Raw genomic sequence first — 12,585 nt, forward strand, 5'->3', positions numbered from 1 at the left:
AGCAAAATAATTTTTCTTTGTTTGTTGTATACATACAACTTTTATAACATGATATAGTCACAGTCTTTCCCACCAGTCGTTTAACATACATTTCCAAACAGAATGTAATATATAGAGACCCCTGATAGCAATCTAGACATGACAAAACCGTTCTAACGCTGATAATTCTTTACACTATGGTATGTCTATGCTTCTTTCAAGTACTTTAAATCTCAGAATATTCTCATTTGCTTCGAACCAAAGGGAGAAAATAAATGTAATTTCTAACAAAAGAAGTAATATAAGATGGCTTTTCTATTCTTCTATATTGCCTCTTCTATTCTCGATAATTATTCTTTCATTCGCTTTCCTCAATAGCTCCTCGTTTATTATCCTTTCATTCTCATACCTTCACAATTCAAGAATGATTTCTAACATAATTAAAGATTATATCCCATAAAAAACCGATTTCAATTGTGTCAAAAGCAGTTATTTTAATTTAAGAACTAAACCCATTTTTATAATATTTCCATGGGACCTGGGAGATGAGACATGGGAGTCTGTAAATAAAAATAAAAAATAATTTTCCAAATCAGTTTACGAGTAAAACTGACAGAGTTACAAATATATAGTGAGGTAACAAATATAAAAGAAAATACAATCGAATTTAGAACCTACTTCTTTTTGAAATCGATTGAAAAATGTTACAAACACAAAATAACGTATGTATTCGAGGAAAAGATTTGTTAATAATAGGTTCTGGTGATCCAATTGCTTACAATATACTCGTACCTCATAGAGTTGACTCTGTACACGGTCCTCAATAGAAAACTATCGTAATTAGACCTGAAGGCATCGTCAAAAAGAATCAGACATTACTGGATACAGAGCCATAACGCCTTAGTCCTCAAGAATGACAAGGTATGAAGAGTATCATGGGCGTCACATTATACTCGGTTATGTCCATGATACTGTTCATGTCTATAGGCCTACTTTCTATCAAGTGGAACGTCAACTAGTTTGCCATTTAAAATTGAATAAAAATATTAATAAAAAAAAATCTTCACCTGTCATCACTCACTGGTTGCCCACAAGCGTATATCGATGGCGCTGGCGCAGTTTCCATTCTATTTAGATTCCAAGAAAAAAACTTATTTATTCTTTGTTGACATAAATAAATTGTGAAATGACAATAAATATTAGTCGCCTCGACTGTTTCCTAATTATAATGCGAGTGCTATTATAGCATCGCCCACAAAACAAGCATTGTACCCGTGCCAACTGATTAAGCACTAGACTAGAGACAGTTTGCAACATGCTGCTTTTACGAGTAATGTTTAGTGTTATTATAAACTAGTTTTGACCTGCGGCTTCGTACGCGTAACTTCTATATCCGAACCAATCGTCATAAAAATAGATTATTACATCTATTTTTATGTAGGTGCGATTGAGAAGGATATAAGCCACACTTCATCTTTATTATTAAAGCTGTACACTGTCCATTGCTGAATATAGACCGGTCCAGTCATAGACTGCCATAAATAAAAGGTCTCGAGTCACCTGCGTCTATATTTTATCATATCAGCCTTTTTACTGTCCACTGCTGAACAAAAGCCTTCCCTTAAAGGGATTTTGCCAGTAGTTGCCACGCTTGACAGGCAGATTGACAACTGCTGTTAGACTTTGGAGATGTTTAAGAGGAACGCTGCTGCCCATCCCTCGTCCTTCCTTAGTCGGCTCTCACGACACGCACAAGAAATGAAGGGCTGGCCTATTCTATGCCGAGACTACACAGGCATCTTTACTTAATTCCATTCAATCTAGGTATCCCAGTCACGTGAACACAGTCACAAATGAGAAATAGTGAGTAAGAAATAAAAAAGAATTGAGAATCACATCCGTTTGAAATTCGCTTAGAAATATGGGAAGTGCCTCTTTTGTGTTGCAAGCTAATAATAAGGGATTTTAAAAAGTAGTTATATATATAAGTAGTTACTGAGAGGATAGAAAAACCGATATGAAAAAATTCCAGTTATGTGAAATAAACTAAAGATGAGTAAAAGAATATGAAGCCTTATTTCATTTTTAAACTGAGAAATTGAATAATAAGATAAAAATGCCTGTTTCTTTTTGATTTATGTGGAATTAGTTATGTTGCGTGACTTTGTCTGCGTAAATTGGAATAATATGTGACCATATAATTTTATCCAACTCGTTTCAGGTATTAAAGAATAAATGACTAACGAATATTTAAACAAAAAATTATATCAATGCATACAATATATAAAGATGCTATAAAAAGTACCTAAAACTGCATTACTTTTGTAAGTGGTTGGTGACACTATAACAGTATATTATATCCTTGTTTCCTTTATCCCACAGACTAAGCCCTACACACCAGTGCAAGAAAAGCAAAACCAGAAAAAAAATCCTATACTATGCCAAGCCAATTGGCCCGTGTGATACCTAGTAAAGTGTAGAAAAGAATTGTTAATAACTGGGTGGAAATCTCCGTTGCGAGTAACATGCCCTATCTGGTCTTGCTAGCAAGCCTTGTCAGGTCGACCTCCACGCGGTTCCCCTGGAAACCATTGTGACTAATACTTGTTGCATTTGTCACGATGGGCTAACAGACCTGCTTTCATGCTCATCTATCATCTTTCACTGGTACCCCGCCAGTGTATACCGATAGCGCAGGCGGAGCTACCATTCCATTATCATCCATTAAAAAAAAACCCTATCTGGTCGACCTCCACAAGGTCTCGCTGAAAAACATCGTGGTTAATTCACATTGAATTTATCTCGCTTAGCTAAATGAGCTGTTTCATCCTTACCTATCATGTCTTATTGGTGGTGGTGGTGGACGTATAATGTTAGCGCAGGTGGGTTGCCATTATCGCCCCTTAAAAAATCTACTAATATATAAAATAGGGGGAAAAGGGGATTGTTAGTAATGGAGACTAAGAATCCCATTGCTAACAATATATCCAACTAAGTCGACCTCCTCGCGGTTCCCCCTGAAAACTATCATGATTAATCCCTGATGAATTCATCATGATGGACTAACTGGCTTGTTTCATCCTCATCGATCACTCTTCACTGGTGCCCCGCCAGCGTATCCCATTAGCGCAGGCGGGGTTACCACTCCATTTTCATCCAATAAAAAAAAGTATATAAAAAATATTATATTAAACTACGGAACCGTACTGATAAACGCGCCGTTAATAGATACTCAAAAGTGTTCTAAAAATAAAAATAGGTCTTTTACAAATAAAACGATGGAAAGGAAATTAAAAATTTTCATAGAACTACGTGAACTCAATCAGTACTGCATTTACAGAAAATGAAAATATTTAACATTTTTTTTTACATGGACGGCGTACAACAAAACGGTTCAGATTCCCGTTTTGATATTCATCATCATCACCATATCAGCCTTTAACTGTCCACTGCTGAACATAAGCCTCCTCCTTGGGGGATATTGCCAGTAGTTGCCATGCTTGGCAAGCGAATTGGCAACCGCAGTCAGACTTTAGAGATGTTTTAAGAGGGACGCTGCTGCCCATCCCTCGCCCTCCCTTAGTCGGCTCTTACAACACCCACAGAATAGGAAGGGGTAGCCTATTCTATGCCAAGACCACATGTTTTGATATTATATCATTAAAATTATACTATATGTTTTAAAAAAAATTATATGCATTAATATGGACGACAAGTATTGATGTACAAAAAGTCTAACTTGCACATTCCTACTTAAAAAGTATACTTACATTACAAATATGTTAGTTGGGAGTTAAAGTAGTCAAATGTTAAGAGATAAATCAAATTCTAAGCATAAATATAATAAAAATTTACGAATGTAGACATTATAGGTCTAAGCACATAAAAGTGAAACTTGCGATAGACAAGTTTTCAATAAATGTTTATAAATGCTTAGCCTACTTAAGCTTATCTAACATCTATTTATGTCCAAACAAAAGAAAGTCTGTTACAAAAATAAAGAGTTTAAAATTGTAAATTTTTTTGTAATAAACTATAGATTTTGGCATATTAAATAAATTATATTACACTACCTAATTTAAGTGGTACAATGAAGAGTTAATAAATAAATAAATAAAATATATAAACATGTATTTAATCACTTATACAGAATTTTGTAATAATGTTTAACCAAATAGTGTTTAAAATATTTTTTCGTAGTAAGACTTTACGTAATTTTTTAAAATATTTCGCCATGTTTCTCTGCAGAATTTATGAGATAGTTTAAAATGAGTGAATATTTGAATAAATACAGTATCTGTTTTAAAAACTGAGAGTATAAATAGGACTAGGGCTGCACCACAGATGAAACTAATATATACGCTAAATATAGACATAAAAAATAACAGAATCCAACCTCTTTTCACAGAAATGCCTAAAAATCATTGAAATATGTTCGTTCGAGTCCTGATTCCCTGGTAATATCCAAATGGTTGAGTGAATTTTAATAATTGAGACATCTCTGTGTTTGTCGTGACAGCGCAAGAATCAATAGGATCGACTTATATTATAGACATACATGGTAAAAATAAATAAGATGGTTGTTAAATGCTTTTTCAGCCGACTTCAAAAAGAAAGAGGTTGTCAATTCAGTTTCATCTTTTTTTTAATATTTATTACCTCATAACTCCATCAGTTGTTTTATCAGAGGGAGACTTTGTACAAAAGTCGATTGCTTGGGTACCTCTGTCCCATTCGTGTTTCAACCGTGAAGCAGTTGTTTGTATGGCTATGTTTCGGTTTGAAGGATGGGATATTGCGTGAATTTACAGAGTACAGAGGGATAACACCTGAGTTCTCAGGAATGGCAACGCATGGGGGTATCATGGGCGAAACAGTAACTCTGTTATGTCCATGATACTGCTCGTGTGTATAGGCGACGGTTACCACTTTTCATCAGGTGGGCCGTTAGCTTATTTACCATTCTAAGTTGTATAAAAAAAAAGTTGTAAACCAATTAAGAGAATTCTTATTTTTTTTTTTTTATCTAAAAGGATACTCTTACAGATTGATTCCATAGATTTTTTTATTAAGTTCAGTAGATTTGTTTTTAAATCAAAATAACGGGTTTTTCCACAATTGATATCAATTTTTTTATTAATCACAATCTTTTATTATTGTTAAATTGAAAAACACGTTGTTTCTCAAGAATAGCATAGGCGTTGCAGTATATTCTGTGACACCCATGATTTTGTTCATGTTTATAAAGGCAGTTAATAAACTACTTATCTATACTTATAATAAACCTGTAGAGAGGTCAATTCTGTACATGAAATATATTTCCAAAATAACTATCCGCGGGTGATTAGTGATCGATACTGATGCCAAAAATGCAATCAGTAAAATTTTTGTCTGTCTGTCTGTATGTTCATTATAGAAACAAAAACTACCAACGGATTTTAACGAAAACGAAACTTGGTACAATTATTCTTCATACTCCTGGGCAGGTTATAGCATACTTTTCATCACGCTACGATCAATAGGAGCAAAGCAGTGAAGGGAAATGTTAAAAATGTCCACCCATGCGACGCCGGGACGGGCCGCTCGTATTATATATGTTTTAAACATATTTGTATGTTTGTTACTCAATCACGGTTAAACGGCTATAAGGATTCAAACAGTACACGAATAGGTAGTATCCTACCTTATAGGGATGGGTAATATACTGCAATATCTAGTATTAAAGATTGTATATATTGGCCCAACAAAAGATATGTTAAATATCGCTTGTACAATATATAATATTGAAATGAAGCACCCAATTGAAACGAACGGAGACATCCGACTGGCGTAGGCGATATAAAAATAGGGCGATGACCTTTTTTCCGCCATCAATTACCAGAGTAACCTAATATATAGATATCGGGGGGAAAGGCATTGTTAGTAATGGAGACTAAAAATCCTATTGCTAGCAATATACCCAACCAAGTCGACCTCCTCGCGGTTCCCCCTGGAAACTATCATGGTTAATTCCTGATGAATTCATCATGATGGGCTAACTGACCTGTTTTCATTCTCATCGATCACCCTTCACTGGTGATCCGCCAACGTATCCCGTTAGCGCAGGCGGGGTTACTATACCATTTTCACCCATCAAAAATATATATATATCGATATCGGAGCGGTGCGGATATTTTTTTTAATGGATGACAATTAAATGGTAACCAGGGGTGCCAGTGAAGGATGATAGGTGAGAATGAAGTCATGTCAGTTGGCCCATCACAACGAATTAAACGATAATTAATCACGATGGTTTCCAGGGGGAACCAGGTGGAGACCGACCTGACAGAATATATTGCTAGCAATTTACGTCCCTATTACTAACAAACCTTCTCCCCCCCAGTGCGGATATTACCCATGCCTACTACCTTAACACACAGGGTACTTTATATTGATTTACGCAGACGAAACCGCAACACGCAGTTAGTTTTTCATAAGGTAGACTATCAGCTTTTTTACTATATCAACAAGCATAAAAAATCCTTACTAATATTATAAATGTGAAAGTGAATTTGTTTGTTACCTTAACGGCTTAATATATCAATATGAAATTTGGTACACACCAAAAAATATAGGCTACATTTTTACCCGGTCAGTAAACATACAACGTCGACGAAACCGCAAGTAAAAACTAGTTTAATAATAAATTTGAAAATTTAGAAAAATGTTTGAATTTTTGTCTCAAACTCAGTCATGATTTTTTTCTTTATTTATTTCATCAGTCATGATTAAAGGAATAACTGAAATTTAGTACACGAGTAGGTAATACCCGAACTTAACACAAACTTATACAATTGTATCGTTGTGTTTGTAAATTGTCTTGCTTATTTCCTATATTGTATAATGCAAATAAAGTACACTCATTCATTCATTCAAACGACATTTCATATACTATTTTACACAAGCACAACCGCGGAACACAGCTAGATTAATAAAAAATACTTAGTTTATTTGTTTTTTATTGACTTACAACGTCACAATAACAAAATTATTACTTTGACATCGACATGTTTGTTATTCAGTTTGCCCTAAGATCTAGTCGTATCCTTGTGCCAAGTTTCATGTAGATCAGCTAAGATATGCGTCCGCTATATAGGACACATATTTCGCTATAAATACTTGTGAACCAATCCAAGTTCGTTGTACAAATAACTTTGGCTTGCACAAATGTTCTCATCATCATATCAAACTTTAACTGTCCATTGCTGAATATAAGCCACCCCGGGGGAAAGGGATTGTTAGTCATGGAGACTGAGAAACCCATTGCTAGCAATATATCCAACCAGGTCGACCTCCTCCCTGGAAACTATCATGGTTAATTCCTGATAAATTCATCATGATGGGCTAACTGGACTGTTTTCATTCTCATCTATCACCCTTCACTGGTGCTCCGCCAGCGTATTTCGTTAGCGCAGGCGGGGTTACCATACCATTTTCACCCATTAAAAAAAAATATAAGCCTCCCCCTTGGGGGGTTTTGCCAGTAGTTGCCACGCTTGGCAGGTGAAATGGTAACCGCAGTTAGGCTTTGGAGTTGTTTTAAAGGTTTTCGTAAATGGTTCCAGGGAAATCATTAATTACTAACATATAGCCCATCCATCATGTGATCTCGACTTAGAATAGAAGGGAAAAAAAGGGCTGACCACCCCTTTTTTCCCGTAAATCGTAAAAGGCGACTAAGGGAACTTAACGGTCGAGGTTTGGGCAGCAGGTTTCCTTTTCAAAGCAAAACATCAACAAAGCCTAACTGCGATTGCAAACCCACTTGTCAAACATGGCAACTATTAGCAAACCCCTTTATGGAGGAAGTTTATTATCAGCGGTCGACAATTAACACCTGATATGATGAGGATGATGGTATGACCCATGGCTTTGTGGGTCGATTTATATTTACTGCCAAAGACTCTTTCTATTTTATATTTTTTTATTTCCTAACACAGTTAAAACTCGTGTATATTTGAATATGTAATTGACTTATGTTTACACATTTTAACGAAACTGGTACGGCTGTAGATAATTAAAAAAAAACGCTAAATAAACTATTCTTTCAATTTTTGTATCATCTTTTTTATTATAAATACATTTTTAGTCTTATTATGTATTTATAAAATTAATATCAAACATAGACAACTTTTTTTAATGCTACTTAGAATGACAAGCTGACGGCCCACCTAATGGAAAGTGGTAACCGTCGCCTATAGACATGAGCAGTATCATTTATATAGCAGAGTATACTGTGTCACCAATGATACACCTCATTTGTTGTGATTCTAGGATTAAAGTGTTATACACCTGTAATTTCAATGCTATATCCCGCCTTTCAAACCGAAACACAGCCATACAAACACAACTGCTTCACGGCAGCAACACAAATGGAACAGAGGTACCCAGCAGACGACAATAAATATTTGTTATAAACCCTGAAGAAATTTAATTTAAGCATATTCACAATATTTTGGTATAAATTTACAGTTATGTAATGATAAAGACGTTCATTAAAAACGCAAAAGAAATATGCATTGTATAAGTTACTATTTCCCATGACTTTACCTGCGCGCATCAATATATAAAATATCTTATGTATTCAATTAGGATGTCACGTAATCGTGTACCAAATCTCAATAAAATCCATTCAGCTATTTAAGTGTGATTGAATGACAAACTTTATAACATTAGCAGAATCAGTTATTAATTGCCTCAATTCTTATAAGTTTCAATCTTAGTAATCGTAAAATTTATTATATTACATTTATTAGAATCAACACAAAATTCTCCTATTATCATAAATACGAAGGCTTGTGTAGATGGATGGATGTTTGTTACTCTTTCACATAAAATTACTAAACAGATTTTAATAAAATATAGGGGCACACATAGGTTATATCCTAACATGAAACATAGGATACTTACATAAAGGTTCACGCGGGCAAATCCGTGGGGTACAGTTAGTAATAAATAATAATGGATATAATAGTCTACGTTCATTACAACTCTCTACAACTGTAGAACATCGTATAAAACTATGCAAAGCAATCTACGGTAATAATATTATAATTCCATGTTACCCTTGTTAAATGTTTCTGAATAAACTTACTAATTTCTGCCATTTGCCCGTGTGAATCAGTAAATATAAATATATATGATAAAAATAAATAAATAAATATATCCTACGTGGTTAATTAAAATATAAACTAACTGTGCACCAAATCTCATTTAAATCCGTTCTATAGTTTTATCGTAATAAAATAACAAACATGCATTCATAAAAACATTCTAACAATATCTCGGGAAATAATTCGTATTTACAAGTTATATAAATAGAATATAAATTAAATACATTACAACAATATACAATCATTATTATTAATTCACCGTTCATCGTCATTTTTAATCGTTATTCTTTTCATTTCTTGTAATTATTTTTCGTATTTTATATAAAATAAATATATTTTTAACGCCAGAGTAGGTACGTTTACGCGTACATACACAACGAATTATAAAAATACGTCGATTTAATTTGAAGTATGCCATATCTGTGGTTACTCTGTACACAAGATAAAGAGGAAAGCTATTTTCCACAATTCGCGCGCAACATCAGAAAATAACAAATTCAAAAAGTATAACCGGCGCCATAAAAATAACAAGTTATTAACACAATTCAGAACTTTTAAATTAAATTCCCTTCTTATCTAAACCGCAAAGTATGATAATTTCCAACGAGTACAATCTAATTAAAATGGACCACACTTTAGGGATAAACATTTGAACTTTTACCAATAACAAAACTTACATTTTAGTGCGGCGATGTAGTGGAGCCAGCCAAACTGTAACACTTATTCGAACCATTCACTGAACACACTTTAAATTATGAGCGGCACGCGACATCGTAATGTCATCACTCGCGACCGAGAACAAATCGTCACAGACCACACGTCCGAAAACGACGGCTAATGCCGGGGCACTGAAGTTTCAGAGCTACGTTGAACGCTACAGGCAAGCTATGAAGGGCGAAATTTCCCTCCGCCCCTCCACGCTACCCCTAACGCAACGTTTCCGCCACTTTCCGCATTCGCGACTCAACGCACTGACACTTGAAGCGAAAATTATAGTCCTTTTTTAGTACTGTCAAGGCCTGTCACTTGCAAGATTACCATAGATTTATCGAGGGACACCCGTGAAAATAGTAAGCGGCCGTTCCAAACAAAATAAGGTGTTGCCCGATAAACTAATACACCGACCATTGTATGATACTGAGAAATGCGAGAACATTGGGTGAGGAGTGTAGGAACGTCGTTGAAACAAGTCCGGAAAAATCTATTTTAATATTATGTCTATATATAGACATAATAATAAAGTAGATTTTTCTGAACTACGGATATGTATAACGAGGAATTTTATGAACTTTGTCGGTTCTGATAATTGTTTTGACTATCCAGAATTCTTCTTCAAGGGACATACAGCACTTTGTATTACAGCATCTCTTCTCGCACTTCACTTCCCGTTATACATATATAATCATACATATACATTTATATACGAATAAAATAAGTTTTAAAAATAATATATAAAACTAACTGTAACGCATGGATTTATTCACGTGAATACGTTGATCTAAACAAAAATACATAAACACAATAAAAAAAAACACATATTAATCGAGAATATACATAAATATGATCCGTCATTGTCATAACAAGCATAATTGAGTAACAAATGACTTAACATCTGAATGTGTAAACTTTCACATTTATAATATTAATAGGATTCCCAAATGTCTTCAAACGTATTCCAAATCTCACCATAAATTATGTATTCCTGTCGCGATGTCACATAACAAGCCGAAAGTTAGTTTCTATGATATATTATTTCTGTGATATATTATTTTTATGATATATTATTTCTATGATATATCCTTTCCCGTGGGTGTCGTAAGAGGCAACTAAGGGAATTTAATGGCTAAAGTATGAGCAGCAGCGTCCCTCTCAAAACATCACCAAAACCTAATTGCGGTTACCAACCCGCCTGCTAAGCGTGACTACTGGCAAAACCCCCAATAGGATGAGGCCTATGTTCAGCAATGGACAGTTAACAGCTGATGAAATGCTGGGAATTTCTGTGATAGATAACACATTAAATTTAATACGTGTGTATTGAATTTAATGTGTTATCTATCTCATTAAATTCAATACACACGGATCCGCACATGATCTAATCAAAGCTTGAGTTAGAATATGACTTGTTGACAATCTATGATAAGCATGCCCCACTTCGACCAGTTTGGGTAAGACATCTACCTGCACCTTGATTAACAGACGACTTGAAAATAATCATGGCACTTAGGGATAGAGCTAAAAAATGTTTGCGACATCATCCTTTCGAAGTAGAGCGTGATAGATACGTGCAGTTGCACAACAAGTGCAGTAAACTATGTAGAGCTGCTAAACGAAAGTATGTTCATTCGGGAATTGAGAACTGTCCACCGAATAAACTGTGGAAGTTCTTGAAGAATTTGGGTGTGGGCAAACAGCAATACACAATGGGTGTTGTGCAATCAAGCAGTCGACACTAGCATAGATAGCCGGTAGCTGCAGTGCATGTTCCGATGCACACTTATTTGAGTTGAGAGCTATATTATCACCAAAGGTAATAGACATTTTGAATTCTATCAAATCTAAGGCAGTGAACAATAATAATATCAGTCTGGATATGTTGAAACCTATCAAGGATCTTATACTAGCCGTCATTATAAACTTTTCTCTTTCTACTGACACTTTTTGCACATCCTGAAAACTGGCGCATGTTATTCCTCTCCCTAAAAATCCAATCCGTCTACTTTCTCAGAATACCGACTTATCTAAATCCTTCCCGTACTTTTAAAGGTATTGGAACATTTTGTTCATCAACGCCTTACTAAATAACTTTATCGTAATGATTTCTTGAGCCAGTATCAGTCTGGTTTTCGTACTGGTCATAGCACGGTTACTGCACTGACAAAAAATACTGAGGATATTCGGCTTAATATTGACAAAAAGAATATTTTAATATTAGTGCTACTTGATCTTACCAGTCCTTTTAACATTGTGGACTTTGATGTACTTCTCGGTATTTTCTCCAAATTTAGATTCTCATCATTGGCTCTAGCCTAATTCCGATCATATCTTTCTGGCCGGCGTCAATTGGTACGTGTTGATGACTGTTGTTCTGACTGGTGCGCGATTAATGCAGGTGTCCCTCAGGGTGGAGTTCTTTCGCCAGTACTTTTCTCAATTTTCATTAGCAGAATTACGTCTGCTCTCCCCTCTTCATTTCATTTGTATGCAGACGAGAAGCAATTATATAATATAGTGAATTATGTACAATAAATATTTTACAATACAATACAATACATCGTGCTGAATTCTAGATGTATCCATCACTAAGGGCTTACTGACGTGCTTTTTCATTCTCGCCTATGATCCCTCACTAGTGCCCCGTCAGCGTATACCGTTAGCGCAGGCGGACTAATAATTCAATTCAATTTATTCACTTTACAGAACTAAACCGATTCCATTATTGTAGCCTTTTTTA

The 12,585-nt window shown here is 34.9% G+C and overlaps 1 protein-coding gene across 1 annotated transcript in view; it reads right to left on the reverse strand.

Annotated features, from left to right (window-relative positions):
* Positions 1 to 9,994, reverse strand: part of LOC113519755 (uncharacterized) — a 515,411-nt gene extending 505,417 nt beyond the window's left edge. The window contains exon 1 of the mRNA XM_052900408.1: positions 9,809 to 9,994. Within this exon, the coding sequence (XP_052756368.1) occupies positions 9,809 to 9,864 (56 nt within the window). The 5' untranslated portion in view covers positions 9,865 to 9,994. The remainder of the gene's footprint in view (positions 1 to 9,808) is intronic.
* Positions 9,995 to 12,585: the final 2,591 nt, after the last annotated feature.

The sequence above is a fragment of the Galleria mellonella genome, unplaced genomic scaffold, assembly GCF_026898425.1.
Source record: "Galleria mellonella isolate WM207_F2 unplaced genomic scaffold, CSIRO_AGI_GalMel_v1 utg65, whole genome shotgun sequence".
NCBI classification, from domain to species: domain Eukaryota; kingdom Metazoa; phylum Arthropoda; class Insecta; order Lepidoptera; family Pyralidae; genus Galleria; species Galleria mellonella.